Source organism: Labrus mixtus, chromosome 11, assembly GCF_963584025.1.
Source record: "Labrus mixtus chromosome 11, fLabMix1.1, whole genome shotgun sequence".
In the NCBI taxonomy this organism is placed as follows: domain Eukaryota; kingdom Metazoa; phylum Chordata; class Actinopteri; order Labriformes; family Labridae; genus Labrus; species Labrus mixtus.
In genome coordinates, this window is record NC_083622.1 from 14,199,931 (window position 1) to 14,216,459 (window position 16,529).

General features: G+C 40.6%; 1 protein-coding gene across 2 annotated transcripts; it reads left to right on the plus strand.

Moving 5' to 3' along the window:
- Nucleotides 1–28: 28 nt before the first annotated feature.
- On the plus strand, nucleotides 29–16,385 carry mtf1 (metal-regulatory transcription factor 1). Of its 2 annotated transcripts, none has more exons than XM_061050180.1 (11): nucleotides 29–115; nucleotides 1,949–2,480; nucleotides 5,952–6,190; nucleotides 7,905–8,036; nucleotides 8,296–8,369; nucleotides 8,703–8,836; nucleotides 9,325–9,402; nucleotides 9,973–10,069; nucleotides 10,172–10,833; nucleotides 12,190–12,259; nucleotides 12,734–16,385. In XM_061050180.1, the coding sequence occupies exons 2-11, from the start codon at nucleotides 2,013–2,015 to the stop codon at nucleotides 13,213–13,215; spliced, it is 2,436 nt and encodes an 811-aa protein (XP_060906163.1). In that variant the 5' UTR covers nucleotides 29–115; nucleotides 1,949–2,012; the 3' UTR covers nucleotides 13,216–16,385. The 2 variants fall into 2 exon arrangements, with proteins under 2 accessions (XP_060906163.1, XP_060906162.1); XM_061050179.1 differs by lacking the exon at nucleotides 29–115 and adding an exon at nucleotides 123–419.
- The last annotated feature ends 144 nt before the right edge of the window (nucleotides 16,386–16,529 follow it).

Genomic DNA, 16,529 nt, shown 5'->3' on the forward strand with positions numbered 1-16,529 from the left:
AATGATAAGTTTCCCATAATTCATCACGAATGACGTTGTCTGGTATTCTAGGGAGGGGATATAAAGAATGCTAAACATCAGAGCATAGGGATAAGACTAAAAAAATTACACGCAGGTAAATATAATTTAACGTCATTTCCTTGAATTTGGTAAACTCAAGCGTTAGAATGTAATTTTACGAAACATGAAACACGCTTTCACTGCGAGGAAGAGAGGTAACGCCAATTGTCGACATAGACGCTGTAGCGTTACAGGCTAACTCAGTAGCTTAGCTGTGAGCTACATTGTTGCTAACTAGCGAAGCTATGCATGAGAAGTGAAATAAGGGGAGAGTTGACAACCAGCCGACGTTCAAGCTTCAGACAACGATGGTTACTGTAATGTCGACTTTGCTATCAAGACGGAACACGTTCGGAAGTGTGAGTAACGAAAGACGCACAGTTTATATTCAACATGAGAAAAGGAAATGTGATATCTGTTTAGTAACGCCAAGCTAGCGACTTATCACTGAGGCTAGTGAAACGATTTTGACCATTATGTGAATTAACATCAGGCCAGTAAACACCGGCTATTGCACAGCTTTTTATCAAATTTACGATTACTCCTACTACAGGTTAACACTTGCATGGACGGCGTTTTTTATTTGTAAACTGACTTGTGTATCATATGGTCTGACGAAGCTGACGAAAGCCTTGTTACATCAACATTATGTAGAAGTTACCTGACAGTGTCGTGTTACCGTGACATATATTCATCATTACGGTGGTTTTAAAAAAAAGCTAGCCTAATGAGTATAATGTACTGGTTGATCAAAACGCATATCCGTCAACATAGCAGTGTTTAGTCGGCTCTCCAGACTGCTGTCATAAAATCAGAAAGTTCTAGATGTGCTGTCCTCTAGCCATGACTTTAGACATGAAGCTGCTACATTAACAAACATTGCTGGGCACGATCACATTTTGCAATACTGAAAATAATCAACTTCATTGGATTGACATATCAAAAGCCTCTTTTTATAGACATTTACCACAAATCATTTGAGTTGAGGACCCTCCTGCAGGTGTTGATCATTATCCGAGCTGTAAAAACATGCCTTGACATGCAGTGCTTTATAGAAATATATGTGTAAAACATTTTGCCCAGTGTCTGAGCCTATCTCTTTTAACTAGATAACATGTCTATACCATATCTACTATATTAGTAATTGGGCTGGAAGGTATAGATAGATGTATGTGGGTGTGGATGAGTATATGCATTTGTGTGGGGTTTGTTTTTGTATATGTGCATGCTGACAAGCCTTGAAACTTTTTAAAACTGTCAACCCAATGTAACATTGATTATCTCTTGCTGTAAACATGCTCTCTCTATATATATATATATATATAAATGCTGTGTTGCAGTGCATTGGAAAATAGTTTTTCAGTTCTCCATGTATACTGCATCTGTGCCTGCCAAATATACCAGAGAAATAACATTGACTGTCTGAACTCTATTGCTCACTTGGGACAGGTTTGCGCCCTGTCCCAGGAGTCAAACACATGTAGAGAAGCAGCATTTAGGTTTTAAACATCACATATCTTGAACCACCACCCTGAAAATGTGAGATCTGCTGCCTCATCTCTCAGCTCTTTAAATTCAGGCTTAAAACCTTTCTGTTTACCATCACTTATATTTAATTAAACCTCAGACTAATTATGCAAATACTGCACTGCACTCTAACTGCTTTTTCATTTTCCTCCTTCTGTTATGTTTTTTTAACCCACATTTTAGCTCGTTTCTGTCTCCTTTTTTTTTTTTTACTTTAAACTATAAAATGCTCCTTTTAGTCTCTTGTCTTCAAAACTTTTATGTCAATGTAATGATTTTAAAGCTGATGCGAACTAGTTTTAATGTTAAGCAAAGGTAGAAAAGGAAATAAATCATTTATGCTTTACCACCTATTTTTCAGGCTGTAACGTTTACAGTGTGAGTGTGCAGTCCTCCTTGCCAAGGAAGGAGAGGCACCAGGGACCATGAGTGAGAATGGCCCTCGTTCAGAGGCCACTATGTATTTCGAGGTGGAGGTGGATTCTCTAACGCGGGATGACGATGAAGAGGAAGACAAGATCCACTATGACAAAGACGATGACCTGATTCCCGAGCCTTCATCGTCTTCCGGGCGTGTTTATGACCGCACAACAGTGCTCATTGAGCGGGACCCCATACGCCTGGATGAGGAGGGTGAAGAGGAGGGTCACTGTGGAGGGGATGAAGATGGGGTCACCTTCCTCACCGAAGGGGAAGGTGATGGAGATGAGGAGGAGGGCTCTCTGGCATTTATGCATGACCCTGATGGAATGTCACAGGGTTATGTGCATCACACCATTTCCCCGGACCAGATCCAGTTCACAATAAATCCAGGCTCCACCCCCATGCCCCGTAACATAGAGGGGGCGACCCTTACCCTGCACTCTGAGTGCCCTGAGACCAAGCAGAGAGAGGTGAGCCTGCAGATACCTTTCACACTCAATGTTTAGTGTTTACATAGTTACAGAATGAAACACAGATTAAAGTAGAATGTGGTGAACTATATTTGTTACTTGATGCTTGGTTTGGTCTTTGTTCAAGTAAATGCTTTGTTTAGTTTGTAGAAGCTCTTCAAGTTTTACCAGTTAGTGCTTTAAATACCAGCTGCTGGTTTGGAGATTAATCTAACATGTAGTGGTTTTACACTTTGACACATCTACTAACAAACGATACGTTAAAGCCTTCTAAGGACTAAGTCAAAGATGTCGATGTGCTGTAGGTCTTTAAAATGAGCTTCCCCTGAAGCTTAAGTTGTCGCCTCACTGCAGCAAGCAGTTCAGCCCTCCATGTCTGATGTTTCCACAGCATTTTCATTCAGTTGTAGACCTTGGCTTAACCCTCTCACGGTTTAATCCGCCTCCTTTTCACATTCACATGGTGAATGCCATATTTTGACACCTGTCCCATCCTCATAAGTAGAACTGGACTATTAAACTATCTGACTCAAGGTGTGCTCTGGAAAAGCAGCTAGTTGATTTTCTTTGTAAGAGGCAGGGTGCTTGGAAGTACTGAGTAAACAGCTCAGACGTGTGTTTATTCAGTTGTTTTAAATGTCAGACGATACACACTTTATTAACATTAAGCATAAGGGCACAGCGGGTCTGAGCAAAACACAAACAATTATTTAATAATTGAACAGCATCAATTTCCTTTATATTCATTCAGTCCATGTTAGCAAAGAAAATACACTGGCGCCATTACAGAGGAGAAAAGGTAGAAGAATAGAAGTACCGTAACTGTCTTGTGTTTGCAGCATGTAAACTACTGCCATCGTATAGACTGAAGCCATAAGCCCAGTTCATTCTGTTGGTATTTCACTTTGATAAAGAGGCTTCTATGGATAGATGTTCATAGTAGAAGCATCAAGGTTTGAGTGCTGTAATGAAGTGTGGCGATTCTTTTCTTGGATGTTGATAACAGAGGCTCCACAAGAGAGCAATTTCTCATCAGTGCTGTTTTTAATCCCAAAGTCAGTGTTTGTCTGGTGACTGAAAATAAAACAAGCTCTATTCTAGATGAACTGATCACTTTTGTTAGTTTGTGTCTGCCCACTTTCCAAACACTGGGAATATGTTCTCTAGTGGTTATCTAACAACCAAAAACGTAAAAACAAACTTGTATGAAGCATGACACTAAACATGACAGGACTCCAAAAAACACGTTCACGTTAAATGTGTGGCTTCCTCTGACTCCTGGTTTCCTGTCCTCATTTGCCTGTGACTCCCTTATCTGGCTGCCTGTGGCTGTGATTACTGCCTATACCCAGGTGTGAAGTAGCAGCAGCAATGTTTACATACATGTGCACTGACGCATCAAATTGGTGACAACATTTCCTATTTCACAAAGAAAATGATTTGATTTTGATTGTTCACCCCTCTTAATTAGAGGAATAGAAGAGATTGTTAAATAATGGAACAGTTGTAGAAATAAACATTGTTAGATTTTAAAGTGAGAGGATAAAATCCAGCAACACTAGAGCAACCAAATGTTGCAACACTATTGTGGTGACTGTGAGTCACAAGGAAAGGAAAGGCAGTTCTCGGCGATGTATCACATCCTTTTTTAGTGAAAGGTCTTTGATTACATGAGGTTGGGATGCATGGTGCTGTCTTGAATTGAAGTAATGTGCCTGCAAGTGTAAACAAAACAAAGAATGGTATGGGGAATGGAAATGATATGTAAGTGTGTTTGTGTGATTTCTTTGAAATTGGCTAGTATTTGTTAGTGTTAGTTCTCAACAAGAAGCTCAGTATGGGTTTAATCTGTATGTTATGTTGGAAAGATTTTCATTTGATATTTAATTGTTGTGCCTTCTTTGACACTCTTGTATTTTTATGGCTGAATTTGGGATGCTAGTGTTTTGATGGTTGCATAAGGCTCAGGATGGACATCTAAAAGTACAACAAACTGCACCATTCACAAACGTTATACTGGATTGACAAATGTTACTTTGACACTGCACAAAACGCTTAACTGCTTTAATTTAGCCTTCAAATAATATCACAGATTATGTAGTAAATGATGACTGTCAGTTGCTTCTGATGTTAGTTTGAGCACACTATGATGTGCAAACATAAATGGCATTTGCATTCAGTGTGTACTATGTAAAACAATTGTAGCCACCCTGCCTTCTGAAGACCATAAGAGAATTAAGAGAATTCAAGAGTTACTATTTTCTGTTAGCAACAAAAAGGTGTGTGGAAAAAGCATGCTCCTCCTAGAGATACAACAGTATGTACCCTCACATGACCATCTAATTTAAAAAATATATAGTGGGCTTTTTCACTATGCTTGCTGGAGAGCGATGCATACATTGCTGTCTTATAATTATAATAATAATCTTATAAGAGTCACGATGGTGTGGGAGATAAATACAGTACCACGCTACAAGCTTTAGCAGGCTTCCCACTGTGGCTTTGTGCGAATGTTTTCTTAACAAGTGACATCTCCCACGTCCTTAAACGTCAAAATGAATGGCATTTGATTACCCATCACTCAGATCACTGTTTGTTGTTGTTGTCTGCTTTGTATCAGCCTTCCTATCAAACAGCTGCATAAAAGCTAAGCGGTTTATTTATGATATGATACAAATTGAAGTTTGTGTCCTGAGTGAAGCACTGAGGCTGCTTGGTTGTATGAACAATGTAGGGTGTTCAGTCATGTGTCAATCATGTTATTTATGTTTATCTTTTCTGTAATGAAAATACGTTTAATCATGCTTTGCTGAGTATATTACGATTCAGAAAATGTAAGATGAATGGTTCAAAACTGTTACAAACCTGATACCGTCAGCAGTAAATATACAGTCTTATCTTGATTGGCAAATTGGTCAGAAATTTGGGGGTAGGAAATTGTTTTATAAAAATACCATGGAACAGTTTGTTTGCTGACAAATGGGATTCGCTTGGAGAGCTTGCAAAACACAAATGTCCTCCTCCTGATTTTGTGTTCAATCACAATAGGTCTTTTTAAAGAGGAGAAAGGACCCTTTTTATTCCCAATGTCCTGGGGCTTTTGTGTGAGGAAAAAGAGCAGGAGACTGACACACTGCACTGGAGATTGCTGTTGTGAAACAGAAATGGATGGGAGGTATTGCATGGTAGGTTAGTCATCACTACTGTCCTCTGTGCTCATGCTTCATCTGCTGACGGGTGGCTGACTCACTGAGTTAAAGTTCACTGAAAGGTTGCGCTGGCTCAGATGGTCACTTCTTTGTATGGCAAGGCTGGATATTACTGCAATTAATTAACAAATTACTTCCTCACTGGCTCTTAGAGTACTTCCAGTGAGAGATTATAACATTCATGATTATGTGACTGACTGTTATTGTTTTCCTTCAGCCATGTTTTGATGCTGTTTTCCGCCTCCCCTTCTTTCTCCATCAGGTGAAGCGCTATCAGTGCATGTTCGAGGGCTGCACGAGGACTTACAGCACGGCGGGAAACCTGCGGACACACCAGAAGACTCACCGGGGAGAGTATACGTTTGTGTGCAATCAACAAGGCTGTGGAAAAGCCTTCCTCACATCATACAGCCTCAAGATCCATGTCCGCGTTCACACCAAGGAGAAGCCATTTGAGTGTGACGTTCAAGGCTGTGAGAAGGCCTTCAACACGTTATACAGGTAGGCCTTCTCTCAGCCTTGTTGCTGTTTCTTTCTCCTTATGATACTGTTTCTATCACTATTATCTCCACTGATGGTTCTGTTACAAATCTCCAGTTACCTAAATATGAATCGCAAAATGTAGCACATAAAGCAGCTCAGGCTATTTGATGAAGTTGATGATGTTGCAACAAGTTTTTTGTTGTTTTCACATGGTTGAAGGATATTGTTTTTGGTGCTCTTTGGATAAAAGTGTCAGTATAATTGATGTGGTCAGCCTTGAAGCCACCAAGAAATATTGTCACAGACTAAAAACAGCTAGAAAACTTTAGTACGAGTGTGTTGGTGTGTCTCAATGTGCCCTTGCGATGCTCCATCTGCCGACAGCAAAGGAGCAGGGAAAAGTAGCTGCAGCTACATCAAACGTGCTTAATACTCAGAAATAACACATAAAAAGGAACGATATCAGAGAAGCATAATGTTTTATCTGATTGTGCTGTGTCCTATAGCTCTTTCTCTGCTCACCCATTCTCCCCAAACTAAAAATCTCTGGTAACATAGCGCCAGTAAGAAAGAATTTACTTAATCGTGTACTTTTCATTTACCATAGCAGCTGTTTGGTTCCTTTTACTTTGACATTTTGCGGATTTAGTGAGTTTTGTAATTAAGCATGTTGTGTTACTGTCTGAGATTGATAGCTCAAATTAGCTATATTGCTGGCTGCCGCTGGCCGCTGCCAGCTCAGCAGCCGAGACATGAGGCCTGCCTGTCGGCGGCGATGAGGAGTCCGGGCCGTCTCGAGCTGGGGCGGACTGGTAGTGTCGGTGCTCTCACTGATTGCCTATGGACACAGACATAGAGTCGGTTTTCTGCCAGGAATTTCCAAGATCAATTCTGGAAGAAATCTCTGAATCAGTTGAGGAAATGGCCTCATGTGTTGGTAAATGTTTTTATTACTATATTTCTACTGCTATATTGTATATTTTGGAGAAACTGTAACGATCGAATTTCCCTCTGGGATTAATAAAGTATTTCTGATTCTGAACTAGAGGGCCTTAGTGGGAGTGGCCTGTGGTGCTGTGCATTCTGGGATTTGGTGTCTTTCATCCACATGAAACACGTTCTGCCTTTTCTCGGCCAAGAAGGCACCAACTTCAAAATTTATTTCACATTTCTACTACACATATGACCCAATGTCAGTACAGATTCATGTTTCAACGGGTGAAGTATCCCTTTAAGTTTATTTGGATTAAAGCATGGCATGGTCTTTCTCGCAACATAGTCACATTTGAATGTGGTTGTGATCTCAAGCAGTCCACATCCGAGCCCTCTGGCCTGTTTTGGTTCAGTTGCTATGACAACTTGTCTGGGGCTTCATGAAGCTGTGCCACTGCCATCAACTTCCTGTCAAAGGCTGTTACTCAGAGCACCCAGCTGATGCCACACATGGGTGCATTCTCTGATTCCCTTTCTACTCTCCCAATCTTCACTGCCATCCAGAGAGAGAGAGAGAGAGAGAGAGAGAGAGAATTGGAAGAAAAACAGGGAAATGACCAAAGTGCACACTCTCTGTTTTCATCGAAAATGGGATTAAACCACCATTTTCATATTCCTTTTTTGACATTGCTTTCAAGACAATGGCAACAGGAATAAAACCATGCTGTCGAATGCCATAGTACTTAGTTTGTTTCTCTCTGCATGTGTGTAATAAAAACACATTTTATTGCCTCCACAGGCTGAAAGCACACCAGAGACTTCACACAGGCAAGACGTTCAACTGTGAATCAGAGGGCTGCACAAAGTACTTTACCACACTCAGCGACCTGAGGAAGCACATTCGCACACACACGGGGGAGAAGCCATTCCGGTGAGCATTTCATCAATGATGATGTTTTATTGTTTGCTTGACTACAAAAATATAGTTTTAGTTGGATTTTTTTCTTTCAAACTGTATCCAACTGTTTTGTTACAGAGGCCAAGTAAATCAGTCAGATGAACTATGAAGCTAGTAGTCACCAATCTGCTGTTTTTATACTCGTTGGCTTAATGTCTAAGGTTCTGGTTCTTATTACTGTAGAGAAATTCTTGTTTTTCTGACATGTTTTGTGTTTCACTTTTGCCTGCAGGTGTGACCACGACGGTTGTGGTAAAGCGTTTGCTGCAAGTCATCACCTTAAAACACATGTACGGACACACACAGGTACTTCTCGTTAATATCCCTTTTTATGTAACATTCATTCATTTAGGGAAGCTTGAATGGAGACATCATTCTTCCTTGATGCCTTCAACATTATGTGGGTTTTTAAGATGTAGTGAATATAATTGTTGGGAAGCTCTTATGTGTTTGCTGTCAATTTGTGTTTTATATTATTATGATTGGTTCATTTTACTGTTAATGTCATTTTTTAATGTGTTTACTTATTAGTTTCTGCTGCAGTTTGCCAGTGAAATGTTGCTTAAATGTAAATGATTCATCCAGCCGAATGCCAAGCTCACTCTGTATTCTTTCTCTCTGTTTGCATTTGTTCTGTAGGGGAGAAGCCATTCAATTGTCCGAGTGACGGCTGCGAGAAGACTTTCAGCAGCCAGTACAGTCTGAAGAGTCACATCCGGGGCCACGACAAAGGACAGACCTTCAGCGTCACTCTCACCCATCCGCTCTCTGAAGTGAGTCACAGCTCCAGTAACAGCAAGTTCTCAATGTGTGCAGGACACTTCAGCTCGCTATGTTGGCACAGTTGTCAGAGTCTCTCTGTGATCCTCATATCATTCACGCTTTCCAAACGTGTGAATATTTTATGTGAGATATGTTCCAAGGGGGTACAATGTTCCCAGTGATGTTGGCAGGATTTCTCACATAATTTAATTTACATGTGATGTGCTGTCAAAATAACATGTCAAATTATATTACAAAAAATTGGCCAGCTGCATGTCTACACTGTAATAGCCTCAGCAATGCTGGGAGTTGTTAGAAGTGTCTTTCAAAATTACCCACATCAGAACAAATGTCATATAAAATCTTAATTTGAATAACAACATACTGTAAATTTCACATTATTTGCCCGTTTTGTTTCTTTGTGTTTGAGTTGCATGCCTTGGCTCGATTTAATAGAAGTGGCTAGTTCAATAAGCTCATGTTCATCTCTTAAATCCAGGATGCAAATCACTCGCTGTGCCTCAGTGACTTGAGTCTCATTTCTACGGACTCAGAGCTTCGAGAAAACATCAATAACGTAAGTCTGACCATATTCCTTTTCCAAACAGGAAGTAGACATCAGAATGAACTAGCGCTGGGTGAATTTTTATCAATAAATCAAGTTTGTGAAAAATCAGGATTAAAAAAAAAACCATTTAAATTGAGATTTTCTCTTCAATTTACTCTGCCGCTCTCCTTGGGTTCCCATAGTTCACAATCTCACCACTAGTTAACTTCCTACAGAGTGGCCCCAGGTATGTGCCACCCAGCCACAAGTATTTTCCTGAAGATGCTGTGCCCTAAAATTGCATAATGCACTTTTAAGTTTACGGCTTGAATTTTAACCCTTCAAGAGAAAAACATGGTCCTTTATTAATCCTCAAAGGGAACTTCAGTTTTAAATGTTATTGATAAAATAAAAGCACAACTTGTTTTTGGTCATGTCTTTGTCATTTGTATGTTTTATTCTGAGGTGAAAATATCTGCCATATCACACAGCACTATGTTGGACTGTCAAGACAGTAGAGATGTCAATGAACAGGCAGCTTTTTCGACTCTTCTGTTTAATTGTTTTACTAGGTTTTATTAATTGTTGGTTTTGTTACAGGCTCAAAATCTGGACTTCAACACTCCTGTGAAAATCTTTGAGCTCATGTTCCAGAGTCCTGAGAACAGCGTCAGCCAAGATGATGCCCATACACATGGTCAGTACATTTCCCATTGCAACAGTCAATATACTTCGAAATATATCCGTTAAAACCATATCAAATATCCCTGTTTTTTTTGTTTGTTTTTCATTTCCTCAGAGGGCCTTTGTGAACACTTCAGCCTTGAAACTTCTACCCATCCTGGAGTGACTGATGCCTCATCCATCATCTCTTTCACTTTTAGTCCTACATCCTCAACTCACTGTTCCAACACAACTGCAGTCAAGGAGGCTCCTTCCCAGCTCAGTCAGAGCTCTCCTCCTGAGGCCTCCTCCCCTGCTTCAGTCACAGCCACTGTCAGCTCCAAACAGCCTTCACCTTTCATGACACTAACCGGGCCTCAGCAGATCTCTGATATGCCGGCTCAGGCTTCTGTCCAAGCATCAAAACATGCCACCCCCCAGCAATTTGTTGCACTTCAACCCACATTCCTGCAGCCAAACAGTGCCACCCAGACCACTCCTCTACCACAATCCATCCCTGCTCCTCCTCCAGTGACTCCAGCACTGACCACCACAGCACCAGGAGCTGCTCCAGGGCCTGTTGTTGCTGCTGCTGCAACAGATCCTCTGGCAGTTGTGGCTCAACCCGTGCCTTTGGCCAACAACCCTGTCCCCAACTCTGGCCCTTGTTTGCCATCTACCCCTGCCACCATCACCATCGCTCCCACCCAGAACCTGCCCGGCCTGGTTATGTCTGACCAGAACCTGCAGTGGATTCTCAGCAGTGCTGCCAGCAGCCAGCAGAACCCAGAGCAAGCAGTGAGTAATGCTCCCACAAAGTGTTAGCATAAGGATGTAGTACTAGTCCGTTTAAAAGCACATTCCTATTTCATGTGTTTATTCTCCTAATCAGAAGCATGTTGATGTGAGAGGATTAGAAACGTGTTGTGTCTTGCACTTAGATTGTTATGCAGGAAATCAACACATTCATATGTAAAGTAAAACATGTGTTCAGCGTGGACTCAATATTTGTAGTTTGTGTGGCAAAGGAATTAGTGTTTGGTTTTTATCAGTATTCACTTTAATTATAGAATGTATTAGTGTTGTTGTCAAGACCACACTAACCGAGACCGGAGTGCTCTGAGACCCAGACAAGACCAAGATATTTAGGGTTTGAGACCGAGTCAAGACCAAGACCGAGGCAGGGCGAGACGGAGACTGAGCCAAATATAACTGAAAAATCATCATCTTGTGTGCAGTGGCCGTGTCACTCATTAAGACAGTAATAACGGGAGGGGTGCAGCAGTAACGGTGGAAAACATTCTAACTACAAATGGAGTGAAGTTATTTTCGTTGTTTTAGACTGGGGCTTTATACTTCTAATCACAGTGATGACATGGAGAAATAGCCTATCAGAGGTGGTCTTGATCGGTCTTGATTTAAAATCCGGAGTCTGCCCAGTCTGAGACCGAGACAAGGCAGAGTAAAAATGCTTTCAGTTCTGAGGCGAGACAGAGTCCTTCAAAAAGTGGTCTCGAGACCGGTCTTGAGACCAATATTGATCACGAGTACTACAACACTAGAATGTATATAAAAGTCTATGAAGCCATTTGATTAAAATTGAGTGCTAAGCAGGAGCTTTAAACTTGCATTCTTTCTAATGGCCAGCAGGGGGTGACTTCACTTGTATCAAAACTAAGCCAGAAACTTGATGATGAAATGACACTCTTGTTAGTTGATTAATACCTCAGGAAGGATTTCCATGGCATCTCAATCACTTCAGCTTTAAGTCTTCTTCTACACAGCGCCCTCATTTAGAGTAAAATCAACAATAGAGCTGGGTATGCATTCATGCTGGGATTATGATTGACAAAGCAGTACCACAGAGACCTTTCAGCCACAACACAGAGCAACAATGCTTATCCATCCATTTATCTAGACTGGTTAACTTCTGGTTTAAGGAGAGAAAAAAAGCATGGAAACTACAAAAATATCAAATTGTAGGCAACAAAACACGAGTTGACGAACCAATAGTTGATGTCTCTGTGGCTACCTTCATTTCCGTTTTACAGTATATTTTGTCTATAGACCGGTCTCGAGACCATTTTGAGTATATCAATCTTATAATATTACCCATTTTTATAGTGCTTGAACTGTGGTGTTTAATGTTCACAGGCCCATCAAGGAGCTCCGAAAGTGGAAAAGGTTTTCTTCACTACAGCCATACCAGTGGGAGGAAACGTTGGTAAGTGAATCAGTAGTGAGTTGTTGGTTTTTTCTTCATGTTGAGGAAATTGGCTAAAAGGCTGTAATGAAGTTATACAAATTTTCTTGCCAAAAACATATTTAATTTACAAAGTTTTCATTATTCTAAAATCCTGTTAGAATTGATAAAATCTAATCTATAATTGCTAGAGACTTCACCACAAGACTTGCAAGCAATAAAATGTGTGAAGCTGAAAGCCGGTATTTAAAAAATGTCAATAAAGAAATGACCTCACCCTAAGCAAAAGCACAACAGCACTGACAAACCACTTTATGTTTAAGAGATCTAAGGGTTAAGGAGCTTAAACTTGATCAATCCGTCACATTCTCCACATTAACTCTCATCCACTTTTTGACAGCATTTAATTTTCTTGTGAAATGCTTGCAGGTCGGTGTCATGGTAACTGATTAATTCGACCAACTTAGCCGCTTTGTTTCCTTTTTTTCTTTTCAGGAAACTCGGTCCAACAGATCGGCCTCAGCCTGCCTGTCATCATCATCAAACAGGAGGAATCCTGTCAGTGCCAGTGTGCCTGCAGGGACTCTGCTAAGGACAACAGTTCAAAGAGTGCCTCCTCCATAGTTTCAGCCACAGCACAGCCTCCGTCACAACCCCCTCCTCCCCCACCATCAGAGCCCACAGAGCCTCCACAACATCCCTCCACCTCCTCTTCCTGCCTCCCGGAGTCTTCCTCCAAGGTGGTTGAGGTGAGGCTGGACCCCCCTTCTTCATCTCCTTCTCCTTCATCCTCCTCAGCTCAGACTCTCTCCACAATAGTAAGCAGCACTGCTGCCAACCCTCCCTCGTCTGACGGGTTATCCAATATGGATGTCTCGGACTTCCTCTCGCTGCAGAGCCCTGACACGGCTGCCAACATCGAGGCTCTGCTGCTGGTCGCTGAGGACTTCAGCATGGCCACTGACGGCAATCCTTAGAAGAGACGCCTTCTGAGTCTGGTACCATGTGTTTGTCTGTTGTAACCATGCAACCACAGGCATTAAATCCACCCACACGTCCAGTCCTTCTCCACAGTGACACCTCTTCTTTCTCCCTATATGGTGTGTGCGTTAAAGCCCTTATACCTGCAGTGCATTCTGTTCTGTATCACCTTGTGCAAAATAGATGCACAAACATGAATAACTTTTCTGTTTAGTCTCATTGCAGTGGTTGAGTTTTTAAAAACAGGATTAGTTTGCTCATTGAGATTTAGCAAAGTTGATGCTATTTAAAGCAAGGAAAAGGCAGTAGATCCTTTGTTAGAAACAAAATCAATCTGTATATATTAACCCAGGATATCCACTCTGAATTTATCAACAGAAACGAAGGAGTGTTGACCAAGCACTGATCACTGAAGAGTTCCATTTTCCTGGCTTGAAGGTCGAACACACCTGAGCAGGAAAACACAAGTGTGTCTATATATCCTTGTACTGTACTACAGGTCCTAACAAATGCTCAAAGCTGGTATGCAGATGACCAGATTGCACTGTATATGAGAGGAATTTGCTATGATCTTAACAAGAATCTCTCCCAGTAGGAAATTGAAGAGGATAGCCTCATGGCCCCTCATGACGATCATACAGTATGAAGTGATTTCCTCCTTATTTTTATTTCCTAGGAAGTAGTTGGTCCAGAAAATGTGATGACTCTTTTATACTTTGACAGTTATTTACTAATTAAGAGAATAACCTGTGACCAGATCTGCCTGTCTTTTAAAGTGAAATTAAGTTGAGACATCATTAAGTTGCCTATAACTTAAACTAATTTAAAATTGTACATTGTTAATTTATTTAATGCTTGATTCTTTCATTTATACTGGTAATATTATCGTCAAGGTAACAGAGAAATCTATGATTAATTTATTCCAATCACTTGTATTTTTTAGTTGCGTGTTTTATGTTACTGAATTTGCTCTCATTTTGTAAGAACGGAAAAGCAAGTTTGAGAAAAAAGGCACCTTTAGTCGACTGCACAGTGAAGAAATTTATCCTTTAGGATCTGCTTGTTTGTATTAATCGCCCGCAACAAAACGGCGAGGAACTACTGTCATCATCCCATGTTTTAAAGGGTTTTGACCCCTCTCAGGGATGCATCGAGTCATAACTGTTCCTGATTCCTTTAATTTGTTACTCAGACAGAAGGTTTCCTTACTTGATGCCCCACACTGGCAGTAGCCCTACGTTTTGCTGCACTCTTCCCCATTTATTGCACACAAACTTGAGTAATCCGACAGCATATTAGCTGAGGTGCGGCACCACTACAGACTATTGTATACAACTGCTGTAAAGTAGCATTTAAAGATGGTGTCCTGGCGACAGTGTAAATACATTTTTGTGTAAAGAAATGTGTAGATTATTCTAGAATTTGTATTTTTGTATAGACTTTTGAATTACTAACTCTCAGAGTTTGGAGCTAATGTATCCTTGCATTCTTCCCCCGGTCACATGTATGCAGATGAGTTTTTGCTGTGTTTAGTGGAATAGTTCTTCTAGCAGCTGGGCTTTTGTACAGTCTATTGTTACGAAATATGTAACACATAGCCTCCCTCTCAGAGTATAATTTAGCAGTATTGTTTTCACAAGGGACACAATGCAATGATGATAGAGTGAAGGCGCCATGCCCTGTATGCTAGAGTGTAGAGCGACTTGGCCTTACAACACAACTTTTTCTGTGAGCCTCCTTGCCTTGACAGTCTCTGCTTCAGACTTGCCATTGACATGATAACATGCTCATCTTCATCCAGTTGCATGCAATCACTTCAGCAGATTACTTAAGGAAAAACTAACAGAGACCGAAAAGCTTATGGTTAAACTTGTCTCTTGTTTTTTTCTGCTTGGATATGGATATGCAGCTATGCTACAGATATAATCAACCACATAACAGATGCAGGTGATGTGATCAAAACCAAACAACTCATGTCTCGCTTTTTTTTTTTTGTACTTGTTCTTCATGCCATTATTTCAGGGGGGCATTCCCTTGGTTCATGGGTGCCAAGATGGCAGATAGCTATGTTGTGAAAGGCTCGGGTCATGCATTTTGTGCTCTAGATCATTCCACTTATGCGGTATAGGAAGCTACCAACAATCACCTTGGTAAGGCATTCGGTTAAACTACTGCCACGAGTCAAGCTCATTCATGTATAACATCAAACATGCATACTGTCACTGAACACAACTATGCAATTTTAAGTGTGGCATTCATGTGTATAAATACTGACTTCAGGACACACAGATTATTTATTTTCCCCTCCCTCCCTCCCCTCCCCTCCATTTAACTGTATTCTGCTAAAAATGTGTGCAGAACTCCAGAAGCAAATGTGGCTTTTTCCGATGCATTTACGTTAATCAAGTTTTCTTACATTTCACAATCCGATGTCTGGACCGATGTTATTTGAAAGTTGTATCGTAGTAACCCCTTTCATGTGCTGTTTAAAACAGACTGGATGTGTTTGAAGGAGTACTTAGTGAATGAATGATTCTGTTTTAAGAATTATTTTGGTCAAATGTGTGCAGCTTTCCTTTTTTTTTTTTTCTTTCTGTTATGCTTTGTACATCACCATGTTTCATTGGGGTTCACTCCACTTATGTAATGATCTCAGCCTTTCACATATTCTAATTAGTCATGTGGGTAATTTGTTGGCTCATCTTCACCAATGAAAGTCAAACTTGCAGACGCTGATATTTTTTATTTGAGTTAACAGGCAGAGAAATGGTTTTTGGACCCGTGTCCCAGCTTTGTGTTTCTTAACTTGACCTGGAAAGGTAGTCAGTGAAACACTGACGGTGACATTTGTTTGGAAGCACATTGAACAAAAACGTACAGCTGGAATTATTTTTTTGGGGGGGGCAATGGAGATTCAGAGTTTTTGCCAACATTTTTCCAAATGGGCAATATTGAAAATGTGGAGAAGAAATGGGGGGACTATATGCTTCCAAAGGAATGTCTTTACACCCAAAGAGTGAGGAATTGTAAAGGATTTGTATTTTTTAAAAGAATGTATAATGTGAAAATGTTTGCTTATGCTTGTTTCATATAAAGTATTATGAGAAATAACTTTCTGAATTGAGAGCAATATAATACTAATAAAACCTTATCCTTGTCACTGAAACGCTTGTTCACTCTTAATTTTCAAACTTCATGACATTTATTTAATTATAAAACATAAAAAAGAAACAATAAAAGAAGCTTGTGTCTTTCTGGTCACTTCTGAGGTGGTATGGACACATCCAGGGATGATTTCCTCTGTGGAATG

Excerpts from the sequence above, each read along its gene's own strand:
- mtf1 (XM_061050180.1), top strand. The coding sequence starts at position 2,013 with ATGAGTGAGAATGGCCCTCGTTCAGAGGCCACTATGTATTTCGAGGTG. Across the intron at positions 10,070-10,171 it reads AGATGATGCCCATACACATG|AGGGCCTTTGTGAACACTTC; the intron begins GTCAGTACATTT and ends TCATTTCCTCAG. Across the intron at positions 12,260-12,733 it reads ACCAGTGGGAGGAAACGTTG|GAAACTCGGTCCAACAGATC; the intron begins GTAAGTGAATCA and ends TTTTCTTTTCAG.